The following is a 23,401-nucleotide window of genomic DNA, read 5'->3' as shown; positions in this document are numbered from 1 at the left end:
GTGGACACTACCAGATCGAGTTCGAGACTGCCCAGAGCATGGCCCAGGTCCTTGCCATGAGTCCCCTTGACATCAGGGGCGCTCGAGCATTCTTTAGACCTTGGCAGCATGGTTTTGACCCCGCAGCGGCCGAGGAGGGAGAGCGCCTTTTCCATGTTAGTGTTTGCTTCCCTGGACTCCGCCGCGAGTACCTTCCGCTCCTTTCGAGGCTAGGAGCACTGGTGGGCTCGGTGCTCGAGACTGGCCCCACTGCAGCCTCAGTGGTGGCTCGAGCAGCTGGGCTACCTTCGGTCAGAGTCTTGGTTCCTAACATCTCCTCCCTTCCGAAGCTCATTCAGCTACCTAGGATAGGGGGGGGATGGATTGATCAGAGAGTGGAGTTCTCGCTCCCGAACCAGTGCTTTATTTGCAGACAGGTTGGCCACCTGGCCAAGGCCTACCCTCGCAGGAGACCCCGACCTGCACCGCAACAACAGGCCCCTGATGGCCCGCCCACAGATGCGGCTCGGCAGGCAGCCTCCGGGACACCTGCTCAGCCCACAGAGACCTCGGGGTGGCAGCCTGGACAGGGGCGCCGTCGAGGGAGACAGCCCCAGCAGCACGCCCAGAGACCGATGCAGCAGCAGCCACAGACTCAGCATCACTGGGTTCCCGTGAGGAACAGCTTTGCTCCCCTCCAGGAGGAGACCGCAGCGCCGACGATTGAGGACCAGGAGATGCCAGCACCCCCTCCTTCGCCCCCGCCCCCGCCCCCACCCCCCCTCCCCCTCCCTTGTCCCCCCCTCCCGCCTCGCTTCCTCCTTCGCCTCCTCCCGTTCCGGTTTCGGCAGCGGCTCCTTCCCCCCCCCCCCCCCCCGCTCGCCTCAGCTCCTCGGGAGGCCCTGGCAGTCCCTTGGGGTTCACCTGCAGTCCGGAGGGCTCTGAGCACCGACCTTGCTTGAGCACCGCAGAGGAGACTTACCATGCCGATTCGGGCTTCACGGATATCCTCTATCCGCAGTCGGCTGAGTCGTCTCGACACTAGACAGCGCTCGGAGGCTTTTGATTACTCCTTCACGGCTTTTTGGAGCAGAGGGCCCCCATGAGCCAGCACCCATCCGAGTTCATGTAGTGATACCTCCAGCCCGCGGGGAGGAGGCACTTGATTCAGCGGTGGCCTTCTCCTTCCCTCTCTGTGGCCCTTGCGAGACGGGGAGTGGACCCTGGAGCTCGCTCTTAGCACTTTGAAGACTCAGGCAGTTGAGTTTTTTCACCATGTGAGCGATCTGGAGGTGACAGATGTGATAGGCCGACTATGGGAGTTGGCTCATTTTTTCATTGATCCTGGGAGTGTGGATGCCTCAGGGATTCGACATTTAGTCGTTCGCATTGTGGCAGACTTAGCACGCGACCCTGGATATGTATGCATACACGAGGGTGCTCTGTCTGAGCGGGAGGCAGTCGCCATGGGACACAGCCACTGGCGCCTGATCCGAGATTCTTGCAGTACACTGGGTGGGCAGATTCGTAGCCGCTCGGATGGGGACTATTCTCCATCCAAGCTGCTTGCGAAGGCCCGCCGTACGGCTGAGACAGCATCCACCTCAGCAGGTCATCCATGAGGATCATCTCATGGAATGTACAGGGCCTTGGCGGCGCACATTATATACGTTATCGTGGTTGCTTGAGGCAGGAGCTTCAGAGATGCCTGGTTGGGGACAGTATTGATATTGTGTTGATGCAGGAGCACCATTTGGGTGAGAGCAGGATCCGGAGATATGGTTCGGTGATGCCTGGTAGATGGGACACCTTTTGGTCTGCAGGATTTGGCCCTTTGGGTGGGCAGGGAGGAGTATGTATGGTCATTGCGGATGTATGGCGGCAAGCCATTGTGGATCGCGAGATCATTGTGCCTGGTAGAGCACAGTATGTCATTCTGAGGACGCATGATGAGCTCTTTGGCGTGCTCAATGTCTATGCGCCCCACCATGCTAGTTGCAGAGCAGAGTTCTGGACCCAGGTTACGGATGCATTGCCAGAGGCCGCACATTGGTGTGTCGGGGGAGATATCAACATGCTTGAGGACCCGGCCGATAGGGTGGGAGGCAGTCATGTTACAGTGCACGATACGGAGCTTGCAGCTTGGGAGCGATTTTGCATGACACTGAGGATCACTGATGCATGGCAGCATGAGGCCTTCTCCCACTCTCAGGACAGTCTTAGTTTCTCTTGGTCGGATCGCCGGCAGGGAGGGACTAATCTATCACCGATTGATCGCTTTTATGTGGGCGATAGGTTAGGGGAGCGAGGGGGCTCCGTTGGCATTCTCGCTGGCACCTCTTTTTCAGACCATGCGCCAGTTATTTTGACTCTTGAGGAGAGTACACGGGAGACCAGCTTGCAGTTGAGGATCCCAGAGAGGGTACTTACAGATCCTAGTCTCGCTGAGGACATTGAGAGGATATGGCATGATAGTCAGAGCTCTGACCAGGATGCAGCAGGCCAGTGTGCCCAGGGACTCATCGAGCTCAGCTCTTTTTTGCACGCTACAGCCTTGACACGGCTGGGAGAGGCCCGCGAGAGGGAGCGCATAGACATTGAGCGCCTTCAGGAGCAGCAGCCTACATGTGAGTGGGTGGCGTCCCAGCTGAGCCAGGCACGCCAGGAGGTTAGAGAGGCAGAGGAGCAGAGACATGAGTTTTACTATCGTCGCCAGGCCTCTCAGTGGACGCAGCTTGGTGATAGAGTGACTGGGGAGTTTTTTGAGATTACTGTGCCTCGCCATGCTCGAGCAGGAGTCCGTCAGCTTGGGAGGCTGGACGGATCGGTAGCTACTGAGCCCGAGGAGATCAGAGCCATAGCCACTGGGTTCTATAGAGACTTGCTTTCAGCGGAGCCAGCCACTGAGGCTCGGGATGCTTGCAGACAGACTGTGTGGGCCCATGTGCAGAGGAGGGTCAGAGATCGTATGTGTACAGTTCTGGGTGAGCCTCTCTCAGAGGTTGAGCTTGCTGAGGCCTTGAGGGTCCTTCCGCGCCATAGTTGCCCAGGGGAGGACGGATTGACGCCTGCCTTTTTTATGCGCTATTGGGACCTTTTGGGGCCAGGCCTCCGCAGGGGCTTTTAGTATGTTTTGGACACTGGGGTGATGCCATAGAGCTTTACAGAGGGCTTGATCTTTCTTATCCCCAAGGGGGAGGGAGTATCAGATGATATTCGGCATTGGAGGCCTATTACGATCCTCAATACTGTCTACAAGGTCTTGGCAAAGGCCTTGAGTTTGAGAATCCAGCCCTTCCTGGGGGAGTTGATTCATGCTACCCAGACAGGATTCGTCAAGGAGCGTAGTATCCTTGACAACATTTTCACCTTCTGGGAGGCGACGGCCCGAGCTAGATTTCTTGGTGAGGACTTGGTCGCGATGCTTCTCGATTTTGAGAAGGCATACGATAGAGTCGATTGGGGTTTCTTAGAGGGCACTATGCTTCGCCTGGGCTTTGAGCCAGGTTGGATTCGAGGGGTGGCGGCTCTATATTCCACAGCTCGTAGCCAGGTGTTGATTGCAAGAGGAAGGGGGCCGAGTTTTGAGTTGACCAGATCAGTCCGTCAGGGGTGTCCTCTCGTCCCGTTTCTTTTTCTCTTCTTTGCGGAGGCTATGAGCATGTATCTGACGGGAGAGGAGGTTGGTTTGAGAGGACTCCAGCTCCCAGTCAGGGGGGAGGACCTGCTCGATGCTGAGTTTGCTGATGACACGGGTTTATTTTTGCATGGCCAGGAGGCCTATCTTCAGCGGGCAGAGCAGTCACTCCAGGTTTTTAGTGCAGCTTCTTCGGGAGCATTGATCAATTGGCGCAAGACAATGGCCTTTTGGATCAGTAGCGCTCCCACTCCGGCATGGAGCCCAGACCCGGGTTTTAGATGGATTCCTCCTGGCACAGCAGTGCGATATTTGGGATGCCAGATTGGACTAGATTTGTCACCTAAGCAGCAGATTGCCCCGCTTCTTCTGAGCATTCGGAAGAAGCTTTTGTATTGGAGTACAGCTCGGCTATCCTTGGCTGGGAGGGTGGTGGTGGCAAATCAGGTGCTTTTAGCGACCATGTGGTACATTACGTCTTGCTAGATCTTCTCGAGCTCTTGTATTAGCCAGGTACAGAGGCTGATCAGGAACTTTCTTTGGTCTGGGCGGGCTGGTCAGCCAGCCAGGGCAAAGGTTGCTTGGGCAGTTATTACACTTCCGTTTGCCCAGGGAGGCTTGGGCATTATAGATCCTGTGGATTAGAGTAGAGCCTTATTGGGGAAGCTTATTGTTTAGGGGCTGCTTCCAGGCGCTGAGCCTTGGAAAGAGCTTCTTTTGCAGCGGCTGCAGGCTCGAGCTCCCCCAGCAGGGGGTACTTGGGCACTAGAGATACGATGGATCTTCATAGAGATGAGGAGGACATGCCTTAGTAGAGGATGGGAGGACAGATTTGCCTTGAGCATCCTGAGAGCTTGGGAGTTGCTGAGACCGGGGCTCTCTCAGAGACCTCCTTCTTGTGATGAGGAGCGGGCCAGACAGCCGCTCATTTGGAGCCCAGCGGTTCGAACAGAGCAGGGTCATATGCTGGGTTCTCGGCCTCGTCTAGCATGGGGACCATTGGCGGCAGGCCCAGCACGCAGTTTTGGAGACTGGCAGGCCTTCTGCAGTCTCCCAGAGGAGATCCAGGTGGAGAGGCTGGGTCACTTCAGAGGGGGGTTGATTATGAGGGATGACATTCAGGAGGCACTCACAGAGGAGTGGTTCACGCCTCTCGAGCCCGTGACCCCACGATGGATGGGAGCCTTTACTCAGTTGGAGATCCCGATTGCTGTCAGAGCTTGCACTGAGGATGGCAGATGCTTCTACTATGAGATCCAGGATGAGGGCAGACTTCAGAGAGTGGAGGTGGAGTCGCCTTTGGTTGCAGAGTGCATCTTTCAGAGGATACAGGTGGTGGCCGCCGCTTCTCGGAAGTGGCATATTGACCCAGACCCTGCAGATGTGGACTCTGATTGACGTATATGGGCATATGCCCTTGGCCCGGCTCCAGTGGGACCCTGGTGAGTACGAGTAGCATGATCCTTATGCATCCCTTGAGGCCACAGAGATCACCTTTTTTCCAGTATACTGTTCGGTTGGGGCGACATATTTTGACGGCGAGAAGAATGGTCTCTCCAGCTGCATCGGGGTACTGGCGGCTTCAGGGACTCTCACTGGAGTTCCTGGAGGACTTTTGGACCAGGCTCTGGGCTAGTCGACAGGCACGCATGATCTCGACTTTCCAGTGGCTGGTCGCCCACCCACAGGGGTTCTGCAGTTGGCACCTGGCTTGTCTACAGCGGTCTTCCGGCGGCCTGTGTCCGATGCGGCCACCCTATGGAGACACAGAGACATTGCCTATGGGACTGCCCTCAGGCGCCAGATTTGGCTGCGGATGCTGCGCATTCTGGCCCCCCTCTCTCCAGAGGGGATGTATACGTGGGGTGCCGCTGCTTGGTCGACTTCGGCAGGGCCTGCTATGGGCTATGAGATGGAGCAGGACAGCCAGGCCATCAGATTCATTAGGGGCCAGCCTCGCCTTGTTCCTTCACCTGACTTCTCGTCAGCCGGCTGGACACAGGAGAGGGATCTACGATGGGAGCTCCTCAGCAGCCTCACCATATGGTTCACCTGGAGGATTCCCTTTCACATGCTCAGTTTAAATTGACTGTTAATGATCAGAGGAAATTGCACAAATGGTAGATTAGGGCAAGAATGAAGCCCCTCATGGATAAGGGCTGCTCATCAAAAGCCTTTTTTCAGGGCTTGCATGCTACTCGAAAGAAAAACTCATGCCTAAGGGTAAGGAAGCTAGATGGCTCTTGGACGCACTCTTTCTCTGATCTCTAAGATGAATGCCAGAATTATTTCCAGAAATTATTCTCCGCTCCTAGTTCCCCATCAAATTAAATGACTGAGGCTAGGACTGAATTTCTCCAATATGTTTCTGGAATAGTGGAAATGGATGAAGCTCTTACCTTGGAGAGACCTTTTACTGACACAGAACTTGATAATGCATTGTTCCACCTCAGCAAATACAAGTCCCGTGGCTGGGATGACCTTACGGTGGAATTTTATATTTCTTTTTGGGATGATTTGAAAGAAGTCCTCTTGCAAATGATCAATGTTGCCTGGCAAGAAAATCAGTTGCCGCACTCTTGGAAGCATGGCATAGTCAAACTTGTGTCCAAAAAACATCTGTGTGACCATATGTCAGATTGGAGGCCTATTACTTTGATGCCTGTAGTTTACAAATTCATTACCAAAATGATTGTGCATAGGCTTCACAGGATACTGGATGCGGGACTTCATCCTCATCAGTATGGGTTTGTGCCGCGAAGACAAATCCATGACAGTATATCCAATGCCTTGATTGCAATTGAATATGCTAAGTATTCGCATCAAGATGTGCTTATATTGCAGGTGGATATTGCTAAGGCATTTGACACTGTTCAATGGGATTTTAGCTCTCAAATCATGACCAAGTTGGGCTTTGGTCCCAAGATGGCAAATGCAGTTTATTGGCTTTATTCTGGCTCTACTTCTCAGTGCATTCTTGGGGGTCATCTGTCTCGGTCATGGACATTGGGTTGATCAGTTAGACAGGGCTGTCCTCTTAGTGCTCTCTTATATGCCATTGCGACCCATCCCATTTTAATGTATCTTGATCATCTTACAAACACAGGACATATGACTGGTCTTAAAATCCCTGGAGCTGTATCTTTTTTGACACAAGCATATGCTGATGATTCCTTCTTTATGCCACAGAATTCTTCCCAGGAAGTTCAAATGCTTATGACCACTCTTTCATTGTATGGCTTGGCAGCGGGATTGCATGTCAATTTTGACAAATCTAAATTACTTCCCCGCATTCTATTCTTTGGCCGGGCCAGGTGGTGCATTCCAAAGATGTAGTCAGGCATTTGGGATATCCCATAGGATGGCATATCACCAGGAAGCAGCAGCTAAAATGGATCTTCCAAAGACTTCAACATAAACTCGAATACTGGAAGATTTCTACTTGGCCTCTTCACGTCAGGCTCAGAATAGTACAGTCCATTGTAATGTCCTATGTCCAGTTCTATTTACCTTTGCCGCATTGGTCCTCCAGGGATATTTCAACCCTCTGCTACATGCACTCATCCTGTTCCTCTTCCCGCCTTAACCTCCATCAAAGCTTACAGGCTTCTTCAGCCTGCTCCATGGATTCAGCAACATGCTAATTCTCTGTGGCATATAAGGAAGCCCATCTCATGGTGGCGGAAGAATCTTGGGATGTTATGGAAGTGCAAAATGCCATTGAAACAAAGACTTTTTCTTTGGAGATGTATGACAGGCACATTGTCAGTGGGGGTCACACTTGCTAAACGTCGCTTTGCACCATCCACATGTTTAAGATGTCAGGCTCCTTCAGAGACTGTTCTTCATTTGCTTTGGCACTGCCCGTGTTCTAGGATCTTCCTCAGGAGAATTTCAGATTATCTTCGGCTCTGTTTCCCGAGTCACAGATTTGGGAAACATTTCTGGCTCTTTGGCAGATTTATGAGGTCTTTGTCTCAATACTCACTATTTCTCTCTTGGGTGAGATATTGGGCTCTTTGGACAATCTGGAGTGAGCATAATTTGGCATACTTGGGTCGGCAGATTCACAAGTCGTATGAATCTTTCCGAGCCTCATTGCGGCAATCCTTATATGATGCGTGCCATGAGGATGATATGGATGCTTCTTGCATAGAGCTTTTCTTTTTATGTTTCTGATCTTTGGGATACTCTCCATTTCGGAGACCTCCCATCATGTAAATTTATGAGCATATAAATAAAATTTATGAGCATATAAATATACTGCACTGGATATTACCAAAAAAAAAAGTGTGTGCGCGCGTGCGTGTGTGAGAGCATATCTTGATACAGTGTTCTACACCCACTATTGGGCACTGATGACGTTAGTGGGGATGTAGTAGTATCTAGTCCATACTATGCACAATGGAGTTGATAGTTATATAGTCTTGTGGGTTGACTACCATGAGTATATAACATGCCCGTTCCTAAAAGGTGAATTTGGGCATGTTCCTGGATTCATCTAGGTATATATAACTCTCTCGTAGAGGTAATGTGACGGGAGGCTCCACTGTCAAAGTACCAAATGACTTGCTTCTCATTTACATTTAGCGACAAGTGCTCTTGTGAGCTACATACCAAGAAAGCCCAATCATCCTACAGAAAATTGGCCGAGTCATCAGCCTTAGCTACAGGTGTTGGAAGAGTCCACTGCTAAACTTGATTCCTTCTTCTTCTCTTTAGTTTGTCTCTTCCTGCACTTATTGATGTAGTGCCCTTACTTCTTGCAATAGTGACACTTGCTCTTCTTCTTGGGATGATTTGCATCGTTTTTGCCCTTGTTTGATGGTTGTCTAGAATCAGCTTTAGACTGATAATAGCCACCCTTGGCCTTGGCCTTGGCCTTATCATCGGCAACAAAAGCTTGATCACTTCCATGTATCATGGAAGACTTGTTCTTCCGCGTTTGTTTCACCTGTAAAAGCAAACCAACCATCTCCTCAAACATAAGGGGTTGAGGGTTACCCCTCATGGACAAAGTGAGAGAAGTGTGGAAGTTGAGGTAGGTTATGGACGTGAGTGTAGTGTCCTGGAGACTAACTCCCTTTTAGCAAGGACTTTATCAATGTTAAGCAACTCTCCGGAAGATCCTGGATCTTCGTAAGATGCTCAACCATGCTATCCCCTTCGTTCATTAGCAAGTTTTTAAGCTCTTTCTTCAAATAGGAAACTCTGGGCTCATTTTTGGCTTGGTACATAGTCTCCAATATATCCCATGCACGCTGTGGGGTTTTACATGAATGGATGTGAGGAATAATGGATCTCTTTACTAACAAAGAGATCAAGGCCATAACGTGCATCCCATCTGCGTTGCTTATGAGTGGCAATGTAAGTGTTGGTGCTTGCTGAGCATTTGTGCCAAGAGTTGTAGCAAGTGCAATGTCTGTAGATCTAGGCTTGTCACCACTGATGACAAACCCCCAAAGGCTTTTTCTCACTGGCAATTTCTTGACCATAAAATTCCACAAGGAGTAGTTGGTGCCATCCAACTTATCCTCCCGTGAGAGTACACCAAATACATCCGTTGTGTTTTGTGCCATTGATGCAAATGCACAAACTGCAAAGAGGCTCAAAAATAATCTATATGCAACAAAAAATGCACTGCTGTGCACTATCAAGCCCAAAATGCACAAACTGCGAGTAAGCTGTAGTCACATGTGCTGTAGCACTGCTTGTACCTGTTGCAATGAACTGAAGAAAAGAATGAAAATAGCCTTGAATTGCACTTACAAGTGCAATTAGTCGGCTTCGAGTAGTGTAGTGTGTAATTGACCAATGTCGGAAGACAATATAAGCCCCAAATCAGAAAAGCCCCAAATTTTTGTTTATAGAAATCCAAGGTATGTGAAATGTAAGGCACCTTTAGCAAGTACAACAGGTCTAGATGTTGATTCAGCTGTACGGAAGGCTTGTACATCAGTCAGGTACAATCTGGCAGCAAGTACAACTGTGACTGGTTGGTTTCGGTTCAGAGTTGTATTAACAGAAGCAGGGCAGTAAGGCGACCACATGTGTGAAGGCGAAAACCAGTTAGGGTTTGGTTGTACAGTACGGAAAGGGAGCAGATTAAGATTTCTGGCGATGGACGAGGCGGGTTGAGTTGCTATGTACCCTGAATGGACTGATTTGACCTGAATCTGTACAGTAACCCTAAAACAGGCTGAAACCCTAAAATGGGCTTTGACACCAATTGTTGGCACATAGGAGGAATAGGGCTAGGGTTAGGATAGCAATGGGAGCTCACACACGTTTTTTTGGTAAATCCATGAACAGTATATTATCAAAGAAATTTACATGAGAGTCTCCAAAACGGAGAGTCTCAACGGGAAATCAGAAGCAAAGAGAAACTATTTCCAGGCATGACTGATGAAGATCTCCTTGGTGGCAAGCATCATAAACAGATTGCCGTAAGGAGCTTCTAAAATACTGATAAGATTGCAAAAACGGTTTCCCAAAATATCTCATGTTGTGATCCTGCCATATGGTCCAGAAAGCCCAATATCTGACCCAGTACAAAAGTAGAGAGTAATGGACCGTGGTTGTAGGGAGTATGCCAAAAAGCCAAAAGTGTTTCCCAAAAAAAGAGTTAGGGAAACGAAGGCGAAGTAACATGGAAATTTTGCGGATGAAGGCCTTAGTGCTGGAGCACGTCCAAAACAAATGAGGCACGGTTTCAGAAGGGGCCATGCATCGAAGACAAGAAGCAGATGTAATCCTTCGTTTAGCAAGAGTGACCCCCACAGATAAGGAACCTGTAAGACAATGCCATAGGAAAAGCTTTTGCTTGAGAGGCAATTTACTCCTCCATAAATTGCGAAGATTCTTTCGTCACCAAGCAAGTGATTTTGTCATATGCCAAAGAGAATTAGCATGTGAATGAATCCATGGTGATGGCTGGAGGAGAGAGTATGTCGTCCTAACCGTTAGGTCAGAAAGAATAACAGGACGAGAATTTGAGCCCACCGGGTGTAACTGCCAATCTTGTAATCTGTCCCTGTTCGATAAAGGAGGGATGGGAAGAAAAGGCTGCAACAAGTCAGCAATTTTCCCCCAAATGAACCTGTGATGCATGGCTAGTGGATATGAAGCCATAGCCTGAGGGAAGGAAAGCATTTGACCAGTAGCATCAACAACATCATTTATGCACCTAATCCCCAATTTGCTGAGATTGTATGCCCGAATCGGCTCTTGCAGGGCCAATGGAGAATCAAAAACAGCACTCCAGTAAATGCTTTCCTGCCGAAGGGAATTGGCATGAGACAAAAGGAGGGGTGCCCAATGAGCATGCGAAAGGACCTGTTTCCAATCGCAAATAAGTGAAGTGGCAAAAGGGCAGCCCGGGATAGTAGGTTCTATCCTGGGAGCTCACACACACACACACACACACACACAAGGAGCAAGTCAACTAGTAGGGGAGTGAGAGAAATACTTGCATGTATAGTGATAATGAATGAAATGAAGTACAAGTAGAACTTATAATGAAAGCCCTAGTTTAAGTATCCTTTCACACTAGGTGTTCAAGGGGAAAAACCCATTGGGATAAAACTGTCCCTGGAGTTATCTTTTGTTCACATGTGACACTATATTTGCATGCCTCAACAAATCAAAACCCCATTCATCCACATAAAAGCAATTGAGGTGGCAAAGGGTGGGGCTCATTGATCTGCAGTCAGAATGGGAAAAGGACAGGCAGCATGGGGAGCGGCCTGTAACTTGGTTGAACACAATGCTAATCAATTAACTTAAATACACTAAGATTTGATGGACACTTGTTCAAATACAAGAAGTAAATTGCTGAATTGACAAGAGACACCCAATGAGCCGGAACGGCCGACCCCTCCCTCAAATAAAGTATATTGATCTTGGGAGAATCAAGTACATAGTGTCATGGGCATTTTTGACCAGATTTCCATACCAATGCATATGAATACAGTATTGCAAACAAGTGGTTGTCGATGTAGACTTGCAACCCACACTACCCTCTCAAGTACCCATGTTCCCTACCATCTGCTCTCTTTGTTTCACTAACACATGGTAGCAACAATCTACAAGAGAGGGCAAAAAGACCAGAAATTACAGCAAAAATGAGAGCTGTTTTGCTGAATTTCAGTCATTGGGAGTAAGTAGGAGAGTGATTAGCACTTGGAAATACTCTTGGAAGCTTGGAAAACACCCTAGCAAGTTGGGTATGGCTATGGAGAGCTTGGAAATGGAGAGAAATGGTGGAAAAAGAGAGTTTTCAGTCTCCAAAAATGGTGGAAAAACAAAGTTTTCAGCCTCCAAAAATCTTCATGAAGAGAAAACACGAATTTTCTCTTAATAAGTAAGTGAATTGGGGTCCAATCAGGTGAAGGGACATGGGGAGATGCCCATTTATGAGTAAAAGGGGAGGATGAGGTCCTGGACATTGAGTCTTGTCCGCCGCGGGACTTCAGTGAGTGTGAACTTGGAAGCAATTTATAAGTGACTTTTGGGCGCCCAAACTTTAATGAAGTGGGAACGCACTCACTTATAAATATTGGCCAAGTCCTAAGGGCTATTTGAGCCTAGATTGGGTAATACTTACCACCTGTTCACATGCCACACAACTATGTCAGCAGACAGTTTCACACGCATGGTTCACGGGCCGGCGTCCCCTTACTCGGAACTACACATTGGTTAAGAAAGCATGAAAAAGCATGCAATTTCAATTGCAAGCAAGCACATAAAGATTCTATGCAATGCAGCATTGGTATGGACAATCCCCGTTCATGAGACTATACCAAAATAGACGTGCTCTAGGCAAGTACACGAGGTACCAGACCCAATGGACGCCAATCCACCAAGAATTTCCGGGCATGTACATGGAGGCACAAGTCCCAATGGAAAGCCAAGTCTATTGTATCACATGAGTGGCATCAATCCCCGGCATAAACAACTGCCATGAACACCAGTCCAATGTACATACATGATAAGAAAGCACGGGTGGACCAATTGGGTGGCCAAATGGTGACATCCCCCCGGCTTCTAAATAGTTATCCGCAACTGAAAAGCATCCAAGTATGTCTGAAGCACATGCGGGCAATCTTTGAAGAACTCTTCATCTACCCATTTAGCATCGATGGGAAGATAGTTCCTAAACTTCACAAGGTAACGCCTCACAACTTTGCCTGCAGCAAGCTTGCGTTCTTTGTGATACACAATCTGCTCTGGCTGCAAGATCTCCTCAAGCTCATCCACTTTTGGTGGATCCTCAATGATCTTTTCACTGGGCTCCGGCCCTACATACTTGCGAAGGAGACTCACATGAAAAGCATTGTGTATGTGCCAATGACTAGGTAATGCCAATCTGAAAGCCACTTCATTGATCTTCTCGATCACTCGAAAAGGCCCATAGTACCTGGTTGCAAGCTTAGGACATGCACTCTCTTTGCCAGGCCTCTTTGCAAGTCTTGCTTTCTCAAATTTCAGCAATACCCAATCATTCTCTTTATTACCCAATTGCCTTCTATGCTTGTCAGTAGCTTTTTTATGCCTATCTTGTGACCTTGCAATGGCTGTCCGCGCCTGAGCAAAAGCAATATCCAAGTCTCTTACATACTCATCAGTTGCAAATATCTCATCCTTTTTGCGAAGGATAGGAGGCAAAACCACCTTACCATAAACAATCTCAAACGGGGTCTTTCCCGTAGATGCATGCACTGTGTTGTTGTATGCAAATTCCACAAGCGGTAAGTACTTCTCCCAAGAAGACTTCTGATCCGCCACATAACATGTCAAGAGATCCAACACGGCTGAATTTGCAGCCTCACTTTGCTCATCCGTTTGAGGGTGATAAGCTTATGAGAAGTCCAATTTGGTGCTCATATTATCAAATAAGGCCCGCCAAAAGAGACTTGTAGTCCTGGGATCTCTATCCTCCACAATGGACTTCGGCATTTCATGATGTTTGAACACTTGTGCAAGATATATTTTAACCATATGCTCAGCTTTGATGGTCTTTTTGACGGGCAAGAAATGAGCTTGCCGGTCAAGAAATGAGGCCCGCCAAAAGAGACTTGTAGTCCTGGGATCTCTATCCCTCACAATGGACTTCGGCATTCCATGATGTTTGAACACTTGTGCAAGATATATTTTAACCATATGCTCAGCTTTGATGGTCTTTCTCCTCAATGTCATTGTTTGCAATGCGCTGATTGTGGGGCTGAATCTCAGCACCCATATGCTGTCCATTAGGCATTTCATGTGGCTGGTCTGCTTGTCCTTCTCCAATGGTATTAGTCCCTCAAACATATTTTGTGGGCCATTCTGAAAAGACCTACTAAACTTTGCAAGTGGCCGAGCTGAATTTTCAGCAAATACAACACCCCCACTTTCAAAAATCCTTTGATTGCATGGATTGTAGAGACGGTATCCCTTGCTACAACTGCTATAGCCCACAAAATATGGCATTTGATTGCCTTGTCATCCAATTTGCCTCAAATATGTGGAGACGCGTATGCAAGGTAACCAAAAGTCCTAAGGTAGTCAACCTTGGGCTTTCTGTCATACTAGGCCTCGTATGGAGTGATCGTCTTCAATGGTTTTGCTGGGCACCTATTCAAGACATGTGTAGCACACATAATAGCCTCCATCCAGAATTTATGAGGCAGATTCTTGGCGTTTACCATGCATCTGGCCATCTCCATCAATGACCTTTTTTAACCTCTCTGCTATACCATTTTGTTGTGGTGTGTATGGCATAGTACATTGATGCGTTATGCCCTTTTTTGCCAAATATGCCTTAAATGCATTTGACATATATTCCCCCCCCGTCGAAGGTGGATGCACTTTCGATGGGAACTGCCTAATTAAGGCACTGGATAGCCCATCATCAGGGAGGAGCCTCACTCGAGCCTCCAGAGGAAACAAACTCTGTCATTGATGTTGGGTCTCCACAGGGTCGGAGAAGCTTTGGAAGGAATGCCAGTGGGTGGTAGTCTCCTGGGAAGTAGGAGGGGGCTGGGGCTGGGTAGCCGAGGAGGAGGCCCTTGGGTCTGGGTGGGGCGGAGGTTCAGATGGGGGCTGAGGCAGCGGTGGTGCAAGGGGCGCAGGGGCAGAGATGGAGATGGAGATGGATAAGAAGCAATGGGAGCCTCGGCGGGGATTTGCTGCTGAGGAAGAGGGCCAGGCTGTGAAGCCTTCGGCACGATTTCCTTGGAGGGAAGGTGGAGTTGGGGGAGGTACTAATTATATGGAGTCGAGTGGAGCAGCCTCACGCTCTTGCTAATGATGGCAATGCTGCTGGTTGCGCTGGTGCTCAGGATGCTGTTGCCTCTGTCATGCCGACTGGGTGCCTTGGCGGGGGTGGGGGCATCTCCACTGGAGTCCTGCTGGCAAGGATCAAGTGACGGCTTCGGGGACATGCTCTGGCCCATCTCCCGCACTGACCGGGAAGGCCATAATACTCCGCATGCTGAGAGGAGCAGCAGTCCAAATGGGGATGGCCATCTCCTCGGGGGGAGGAGTTTGGTGAGGCCAGTAAAGTGCGAAAGGCCTGCAGCTCGGGCGACAATGGAAGCTGCTGAGGGTGGGGACTCTATAGCCTGTCCAAGCGTACTTCTAAGCCCTGGAAGAATCAGAAGGTACTCCTTGGGGAGCCTGGGGAAGCATACTGTAAACGGAAACCTACCACTCCGGCCAAGGGGTCTAACTCAGGACAGAAGCGATGGTGCCAACGTGCTAAGAAAACCTGCACCTCCCAAACAAGAATTGGGCTCTGCCCAATGACACTCTGGGAAAGGGCAGCTGTGTCGAACTCTAGCCTGGTGTACCCTTTGCTAAGGAACTGGACATTAGTTATCTGGCCTTGGGCACATGCCAAGGCTGCCTGCAGGAGGTCGCAAAACTGCCCTCGTGCTGGACGGCTCCCGACAAGCTTGCAAATAAGCATACGGCAATTCAATTCAGTGACTGAGGAGGTGAAGAGCTGAAAGTCTGAGTCAGATAATAAGCAACAGGGGACCACATCTGCCAGGGATGACAGAACGGCTGCCATGGAGTCCTTTTGAGGGTAAAGGACCAGATGCGGCTTAGCGGTGCTGAGAAAATACAACCCACAAACTGCTGCACAAAGAAAAAGAAGGACGGTTAGGGATGAACGCTGTGCGTGATGAGAGGGATACAATGAGATCAGGCAGGGAAGTGGGGGATACAACGAGGTGGGTGTCGGGGTGGGTTGGTTGGGCAGAGCGTGAAGGACGCGGGTTGAGGGTAAGGGGGAGAGAGGGGGGGGGTTGTTTCTCTCAGCTTGGCTCTAATTTTACTTTTCTTCTTGTTCGGTTTTCTGGTTCCAAACAATGATAAGATGTTGTATGTTCAGGTTTGCGATTTTGGGCTCTCTCGCTTAAAAATGAAGACATTTCTTTCCTCACGTTCTGCAGCTGGCACGGTATACTTGATATCTGCAATTAATGATAATAATGATATTTGGGCTGTTATTTACTGCTATCACTGTTTCTTATACAAAGCATGACATTGCTGTGAGATGGGACTGTTCAGTGTTGACATACGCTTAGCAAAGAAAACATTAATGAAAGGGCTTTGAAACCGATTGTTCAGGATGTCCACTTCATTACAGTATCATCCTTAAAAATCAAGCTTTGTGCACTTTGAAGCTTCAGGAATCTTGAGTTTCATTTCTGTCACTAGTATATGTGTTTTCACATTGTAAGGTATCTGAATGGTTATATGCAGGCTGAGTGGATGGCACCAGAGGTTTTGCGAGACGAGCCTTCAAATGAAAAGTGTGATGTTTACAGTTTTGGCGTAATTTTGTGGGAGCTTTTCACCCTTCAGCAACCCTGGAGTGGATTAAGTCCTGCACAGGTCAGATTCAAAGGGATGTACATTTTCTAGTTTGAATTGTTTTACAGCTGGAAAAATCAGAAATAAGCAGGTACAGGAAAATTTTCTGCATGCATGTCTGTGGACAGTGGGGCCTTGTATTGACTTAGAGCTATCCAAAAAAGAGGATATTTCAGAAGGTCTATCAGTTGGGTTGAAGATTTCCATATACTTCTTGTAGTTAAAAGTGACAAAGAGGGGCTGTCACTCTGAATGCTTGTGAAAGCAATCTGGACTCTGGAGGGACACTGAATGGTGCTTCGGTTTAAGACCAGCAACTGCATATAAAACATTTGAGTACCTGCAATGGTCTGTGTATCTGGCTCTACAAATCACCCAAGCTGTTAAGCTCTCAATAATCTCTCATATTGAGTCCATGTGCTAGCTCAGAGACCATAGATGTATAAAGGCCCCGAGAGATCCCCTTGTGAGAATGATCTCATTAACACCTTGTGTTGCGAGGCCCTCATAAAATGTTCCAGGCTGTGAAGCAGGGAGCCCAAGAGATTTAGTAAGACCTCTCCTAATGCTAGACATAAGAAGTGCAATTTCTTGCTGACTCAATTAGTAACTGAAGTGGAAGATCTCATAGCCATTCATAACTGTGTAATCATTGAAGTTAATAGCATCTATCCATTCTCACTCATTCAATGTTCCCCCGCCTACCAATGCTGTAAGAGCCCTTGTATGAGAAACCCTAACCCTAGCCAAAAACGTGAAGGATGTGACATGTGTTACTAGAAATATGTATTTAGGTACTAGGTAATATGTTTGGTGACCTTCTCGTAGCAAAAGATGTCACTTAGGGACAGCAGTTACAGTTTTTATCCATGACTGTTGGATTAGTGTGATTTAATCTTGGACTAGTTAAGATAAGCCCTAACTTTTGATGTAACTAGGTTGCTTCTTTCAATTGATTATATCCTGGAGTTCTATCCCTCTGGCTCGTGTGCTTCTCTACCTTTTGTATTTGCACATCTTGTTCTTGGAGGTCACTCCATGCCAACATTTGGTACCAGAGCATGCTTTTGCCAGGATTTTTCCCAGTTTTTAAGCTTCAGAGAAGATTTCATCACATAAATCTTAATTGAAGTAGAGTGTGGGCAATCAAACAAACAATTCAAAAAATCGAAAGGTATAGAAGAATTTGGGCTTAGATTAGTGGGGCTCCTCCCTGTCATTCAAGAAAAATTTGAAGAAAAGGAGGTGACTTCGTTGCAGTAGTAGAGACACTGCTTTAAAGCAAGAAAATTCAGGCATGCACTCCGGTCAAGTCCCGAGAGTGGAAGCACGGCGGAGATCGCACACTTTAAGTCCCCGACCAGAAACCTTTACATTGTGCCTCCATGAATCTTGTAACCTTTGAATTATGGAACCTTAGGCTTGATTATTTTAAAAGATTTTTGTAAATGCTATATGGTGTAAGGGATTCATAGTCGGGCGGGGGCCAAAGGCTACGTAGAAGGGCAACGTTTATGACTGAGAAGCCACCAAGACCAGCTAAAGAGACTGTCGGCGGAGGCGCATAGGTGGACAGAGGCATTAGCGGAGTGAGACGGACTGTGTACCTGAATACGATGATGGCTAAGGTCTTGGGTGCCCTAGGATGGCTTACCAGGCAACCACTACCCACAGCAAAGCAAGAAAGCCTAAAACACACTTCAACGGAGTTTTGATGATGTCGATGGATTGACGACTGCAATGATGGACTGAAATCTGATGGACTAAGCTTGACGGACGATGGAATTTGACGGTGGCTACAGCTCTCAAAGATGTAGGCAAATCCTAGTGCTCTTATGGATTACTAGTGCTCTTATGGATTACTGCAAGAGATCTCTGTGCTCTGTGAACCTGAGTGAAGAGCATGCATGGCCTGAAAACATAGAATTGAAAAACTTGCTTTCTTCTCCCTAACAAAGCAAATGAAGCCTTGCATGCTTTCTCTCCCAGGAAGAATAAGATGATAAAGCTCCATGTGTCCCCACTGGTCCCCACTGGTCCCCACATGCTACACATCATGAGTCTTTGGCCTACAACCGTTACCCACTCATGCATCATCTAGGGAGCAAGCTTCATCTTGGGTACTCCTAGTGTGTTTGGTGTTCTTGCTTTTCCAAGACTTGTTTCGTAGATTTATGCTTTAAGCTTCATTGTAAGTTGCTCTTTGTTGAGGGGATGATGGTAAAGTTTTTGTGTGAATATATGCTTTTTATTATTATTTTGTACGAGTGCTGGATGCATGAGGTTTCTTGCTGTATGTTACTCCAAGTGATACAGATATTTGTGTGAGTTTTACATAAGCAGTGATGTCACAGAAGCAACCTTTGTGCCTATAAAGGTGTTGTACTTCATTGAAAGAAATCAATCAACAAGTCACATCATTACAGTTGTGCAGTTTCTGTCTCTACTTGAGCTTTGTACTCTCTCTCTCTCTCTCTCTCTCTCTCTCATAAGGAAGAAGAGAAGCAACACGAAGCAAAGACTTCCTCATGGGTGGAAGTCATCACCAAGACTCAAAGAAAGATGGATGAAGCGGAGAAGTGGATAGAGGTCGCCAAGAAGGGTAAAGGTAAGGAGATAACAACCCCTACACCTACAATCATTAACATGACTTTGGAAGAGGAACAACGAAGACGTACACGTGCTTTGCATGTCAGGATTACCGGCCTTAAAGACAGGGATAAAGTTGAAGAGGAGGTGAAAGAGCTTATGGTGTTGATGGGGATTGACAGTCCGGCACACGCAAAAGCCTGGAGAGTGGGTAAAAAAAGCGGAGGCAACGGGGAAACATCAAAGGAAAGAGATCTCAACTTCGCTTCCCCTCTATTGAGGCGAAGAAGGAGTTCTTGAAGAGGCGACCCACTTTAAAGAATACAGGCATTTTTCTTGGTGACGATCTTACTCTTTCACAGCTTGCACATATGAAGGAAGTCATGCCAGAGATTAGGGCGGCAAGAGAAAAGAGAAAGATAGCATTTTATAGAGAAGGGAGGGTGGTCATCGTGGAGCAACGCTCTACATGACGGTGCGAAACCTATGGGACGAAATTAAAGCTGGCAGCCTGGAACTGCAATAGATCCCTCAGACTTGATGTAGGTGCCTTTGAGGACAGCTTTAGAGATAGAGATATAGTCTTCTACTCGGAGACTCACCAGGCCCCTGGTCAGATGATGCCACAGGTGACAGGATACAGATGGGAGACAGCCTGCAGAGTAGAGACAAGATCGGTACACACAGTAGTAGAGGATCGGGGGGGTGGCAGTTCTTTTCAGGGAGGAGCTGCAACCGCTTCTACACATCGTTCGGAGAGATGATCAGGCCAGATATATGTGGGTGAGACTGAGGGCCGACACAGGCAGATTCCTGTATATTGCCATATGCTATTTTGCTCCTAGTACATCGACATATGCAGCACCTAGAGGGCAGTCTCCTTTCTCTGTGCTAGATGATGTTATATGGGAGTTCTCTAGGGATGGAGACATCATCCTGTTAGGGCACTTTAATGCCCAGACGGGCAACCACCAGACGGCCTTTTATGATACCTCAGAGGAGATGCTGAGAGAGCTGGACACTCTGGATATGGGATTAGACAGATGCTCACAGGATATGGAGTGCACAGAGTATGGGAGATATTTGGTAGATATGGGGATTGCACATGGGTTGGCCATACATAATGGCTTGCAGAGGTTTCCATCAGCAGCTGGATTTACTTACTTTCCACATAAACATTGGTGCTAGCACAGTGGATTATGTTATGGCTATGTCGAGCTTTGTTTCATGCATTGAGGACTTCACAGTTGGATCTCGGCCCATTGGGGTAGTAGTGGATCATGCATTGTTGACATTGACCATCTCTTTTCACTTTACCACAGCTCAGAGGACACGAGGGGCAGATCACACTCGATATACTTTTACTTCAGAGACTGATGCTGTCTACACAGATGGGATTTATAGACGTCTGTACATAGAGGAGCCAGGGAGACCTTTGGAGGAGCTGACCCATATATTGACAGAGACTTTACAGGATGCAGCGAGAGAGGCATATCCACATACTCAGCCTGGACAGAGACAGCGTTCTGGATGTATGCCCCAGAACAGCTGGTATGATGAGGAGTACAGAGAGACGAGAGCCCGACTGCAGCGGGAGGTTGCTTTGGGAGTCACTACTCACCGACAGTCATGTATTGCCTTCCGGCGCCTTGTGCGAAGGAAGAAGCGGGCCTTCCTTGCTTAGCTAGAGCAGGAATTATACCAGCTGTTCTTGAGCCAGGATTCGAGGGAGGCTTGGCGTTTGTTTCATGAGTCCTCCCCTGCTTTGGCCATCACTTCTACAGAGGTCTGGGGTAGTTATGCAACATCTCTATATATAGTTCCTAGACAGACACCTTTTCCGGACCCGCCAGTACCATGCCCACAGACATGTACTTTCTTTACCGCAGAGATGGTAAGGAAGGCCATTGATAGGATGAAGACTGGGAGAGCATATGATCATGATGGATTGGCCGCTGAGCACTTTATTCATGCGAGGGACATGCTGGCAGAGCTTCTAGCAGTGATGTTCAATCGTGCTATGTGTGAAGGCTTACCCGAGACTTGGAGTATGTCCACCATTGTGCCTATCTTCAAGTCAGGGGACCCTATGGAGCCAGGGAATTATTGCACTATTATGATTGGTCACACACTAGCACGATTGTATGCATCCATTCTTGAGCAGCAGTTGAGTAGATGGGTAGAGAGAGAGGGCATTCGAGCAGAGGGACAGGCAGGGTTCGGAGAGGTTTCTCTACTCTTGACCACATCTTGACTCTGCGGGCCATTATTGAGGAGGGCAAGTCGCATGGGCGACGGATTTATTGTAGCTTTGTGGACTTCCGCAAAGCATTTGATACAGTGCCCAGAGCCAGTTTGATGAGGCGATTACAGGAGATGGGGGTACCCACAGAGCTCATATGGGGGATTATGGCTTTATATAGATCAATTGCAGGACAGGTACGCACCCCAGAGGGGGTCTCTACTTTGGTTCACTCCACTATAGGAGTGAAGCAAGGTTGCCCGTTATCTCCTTCATTGTTTGGTATGTATGTGGATGAGGCTTCTGACTACATTGAGAGATTGGGGGACAGAGGAGCCCAGCTAGCAGGTACATGGATCCCACTATTGTTATATGCTGATGATATTGTGTTGATCTCTGACTCCCCTGAGGGTATGCAGCGTCATCTGGATGCTTTACATGAGTTTGCACACGATAGTGGATTGTCTGTCAACCTTGGCAAAACCAAGGTTATGGTGTTTAACACCACGCCACAGTGGGTTAGGCAATCAGCTCCCACATTTACATATGGGCAGGAGATTGTGGAGTATATAGATGCATATACATATCTTGGGGTAGTATTCAGTGGGCCAGTGTTTTCGATGAGGAGAGCAGCAGAGACTAGATTGACTAGAGCACATGCAGCCCTGGGTGGTTTGGAGAGGATGTGTTCGCAGGTTCAGTTTCAGGAACCTCAAACGAAACTTTGGCTTTTTGACACTCTAGTGACATCAGCTATGCTTTATGGAGTGCAGATATGGGGACCTTCAGTGGGCCATCACAGCGCAGGCGGGTGGAGAGGTATGGAGAGGCCTTTGGTATCTATGATTGCTAGGATTATTAGAGCCAAGGCCGTGGTACCTCATGAGATTATTCGAGCAGAGCTGGCGGCTGCCCCTCTGGTGATTGAGGCTCTTACGAGATCAGTCTCCTGCATACATGGCTTGTGGGATCTCCCCCGAGACAGATATGCGCCCTTGAGTCCTCCCGACAATTAGCTTTACAGGGAGACACGGCTTGTTGGTATGGACAGATTACATCTTGGTTCCGGGCGCATGGTTTTAGCATGGACAAATTGCCTCCCTTCCAGTATTCTCTAGAGGCACCCTCTCTCACTCTCACACGGACAGAGATTACCAGACTCATCCGTCAGGATTTAGTTCAGTTGTACATTAGGAGGACATGGATACAGCCGACTGAGGAGCTGGGCACGAAGATGGCTTTCTACAGAGAGCATTTTCTTCAGCTCACAGCAGATGGTTTTGTTATCAGGCCCAGTTACATGGATGTACACTTGTCTCATGCAGTACGATGTGCTATTGGTTAGATTCGCACATCCTCACACCAGCTTGAGATTGAGATTGGCCGATATAGAGGTATACCATCTAAGGCCAGGATATGCCGAGTATGCCATGGGGAGCCAGAGACAGAGCTGCATTATATATGCCATTGTACTGCATACTATGAGATACGTGGTCGTTTCCACTGTTTATTCAGAAAGGGTTTTGGACCACTTTCCAGAGTCATGGGGTACCAGGACCAGAGGTGTTTGGGATTGTTCTTGCTTGAGCTGCGGAGATATAGAGATATCCTGCTTAGGCGCACAGAGAGCTAGACTCAGAGGCACATTACAGACTTCTTTAGTCCAGCCATCACTGCGCCAGATGGACCACAGCAGCAGCAGGACATGGATACCGCCCACACGAGCGGTACACTGATTGATCGTGCGATTGAGCTTGGGTGGTCGACACAACCACGGAGGAGGGCATCCTAGCATAGACGGAGGTTGCAGCGACGGATTCGGATTATTCTTGCGAGACATGCGGGACACCCAGTCAGGGTGCTGACCACAGAGGATATTGAGGAGATCCGCCAGCGTCCGATGCATATTATGAGTTGGAGGCACCTCCATAGTGTACCCCCCCGTCCCACATGATATTGTATCCCCTCACTATACTTCACTTATCTCCATAGCGTAGCCCCCCCCCTCACTATATTCACACGCTATAAGGGTTTCTGTTTACCTTCCAGTTCCAGTTTCATTTTCTAGGTGCCAGTAGTATCATCTTTAT

The 23,401-nt window shown here is 48.2% G+C and overlaps 1 protein-coding gene across 4 annotated transcripts in view; it reads left to right on the top strand.

Annotated features, from left to right (window-relative positions):
* The window catches only part of LOC147634291 (serine/threonine-protein kinase CTR1-like), a 131,533-nt gene that overhangs the window by 66,416 nt on the left and 41,716 nt on the right, over nt 1-23,401 (top strand). For 2 of the 4 annotated variants that reach the window (XM_086805424.1, XM_086805423.1), the window contains exons 13-14: nt 15,996-16,064; nt 16,370-16,501. In XM_086805424.1, the coding sequence (XP_086661550.1) occupies nt 15,996-16,064; nt 16,370-16,501 (201 nt within the window). The remainder of the gene's footprint in view (nt 1-15,995; nt 16,065-16,369; nt 16,502-23,401) is intronic. The other 2 variants (XM_086805426.1, XM_086805425.1) reach the window with 1 other exon arrangement.

The sequence above is a fragment of the Cibotium barometz genome, chromosome 11, assembly GCF_041138505.1.
Source record: "Cibotium barometz isolate CiBa-2024 chromosome 11, ASM4113850v1, whole genome shotgun sequence".
Taxonomy (NCBI): domain Eukaryota; kingdom Viridiplantae; phylum Streptophyta; class Polypodiopsida; order Cyatheales; family Cibotiaceae; genus Cibotium; species Cibotium barometz.
This window is presented reverse-complemented; position numbering and strand designations above follow the sequence as displayed.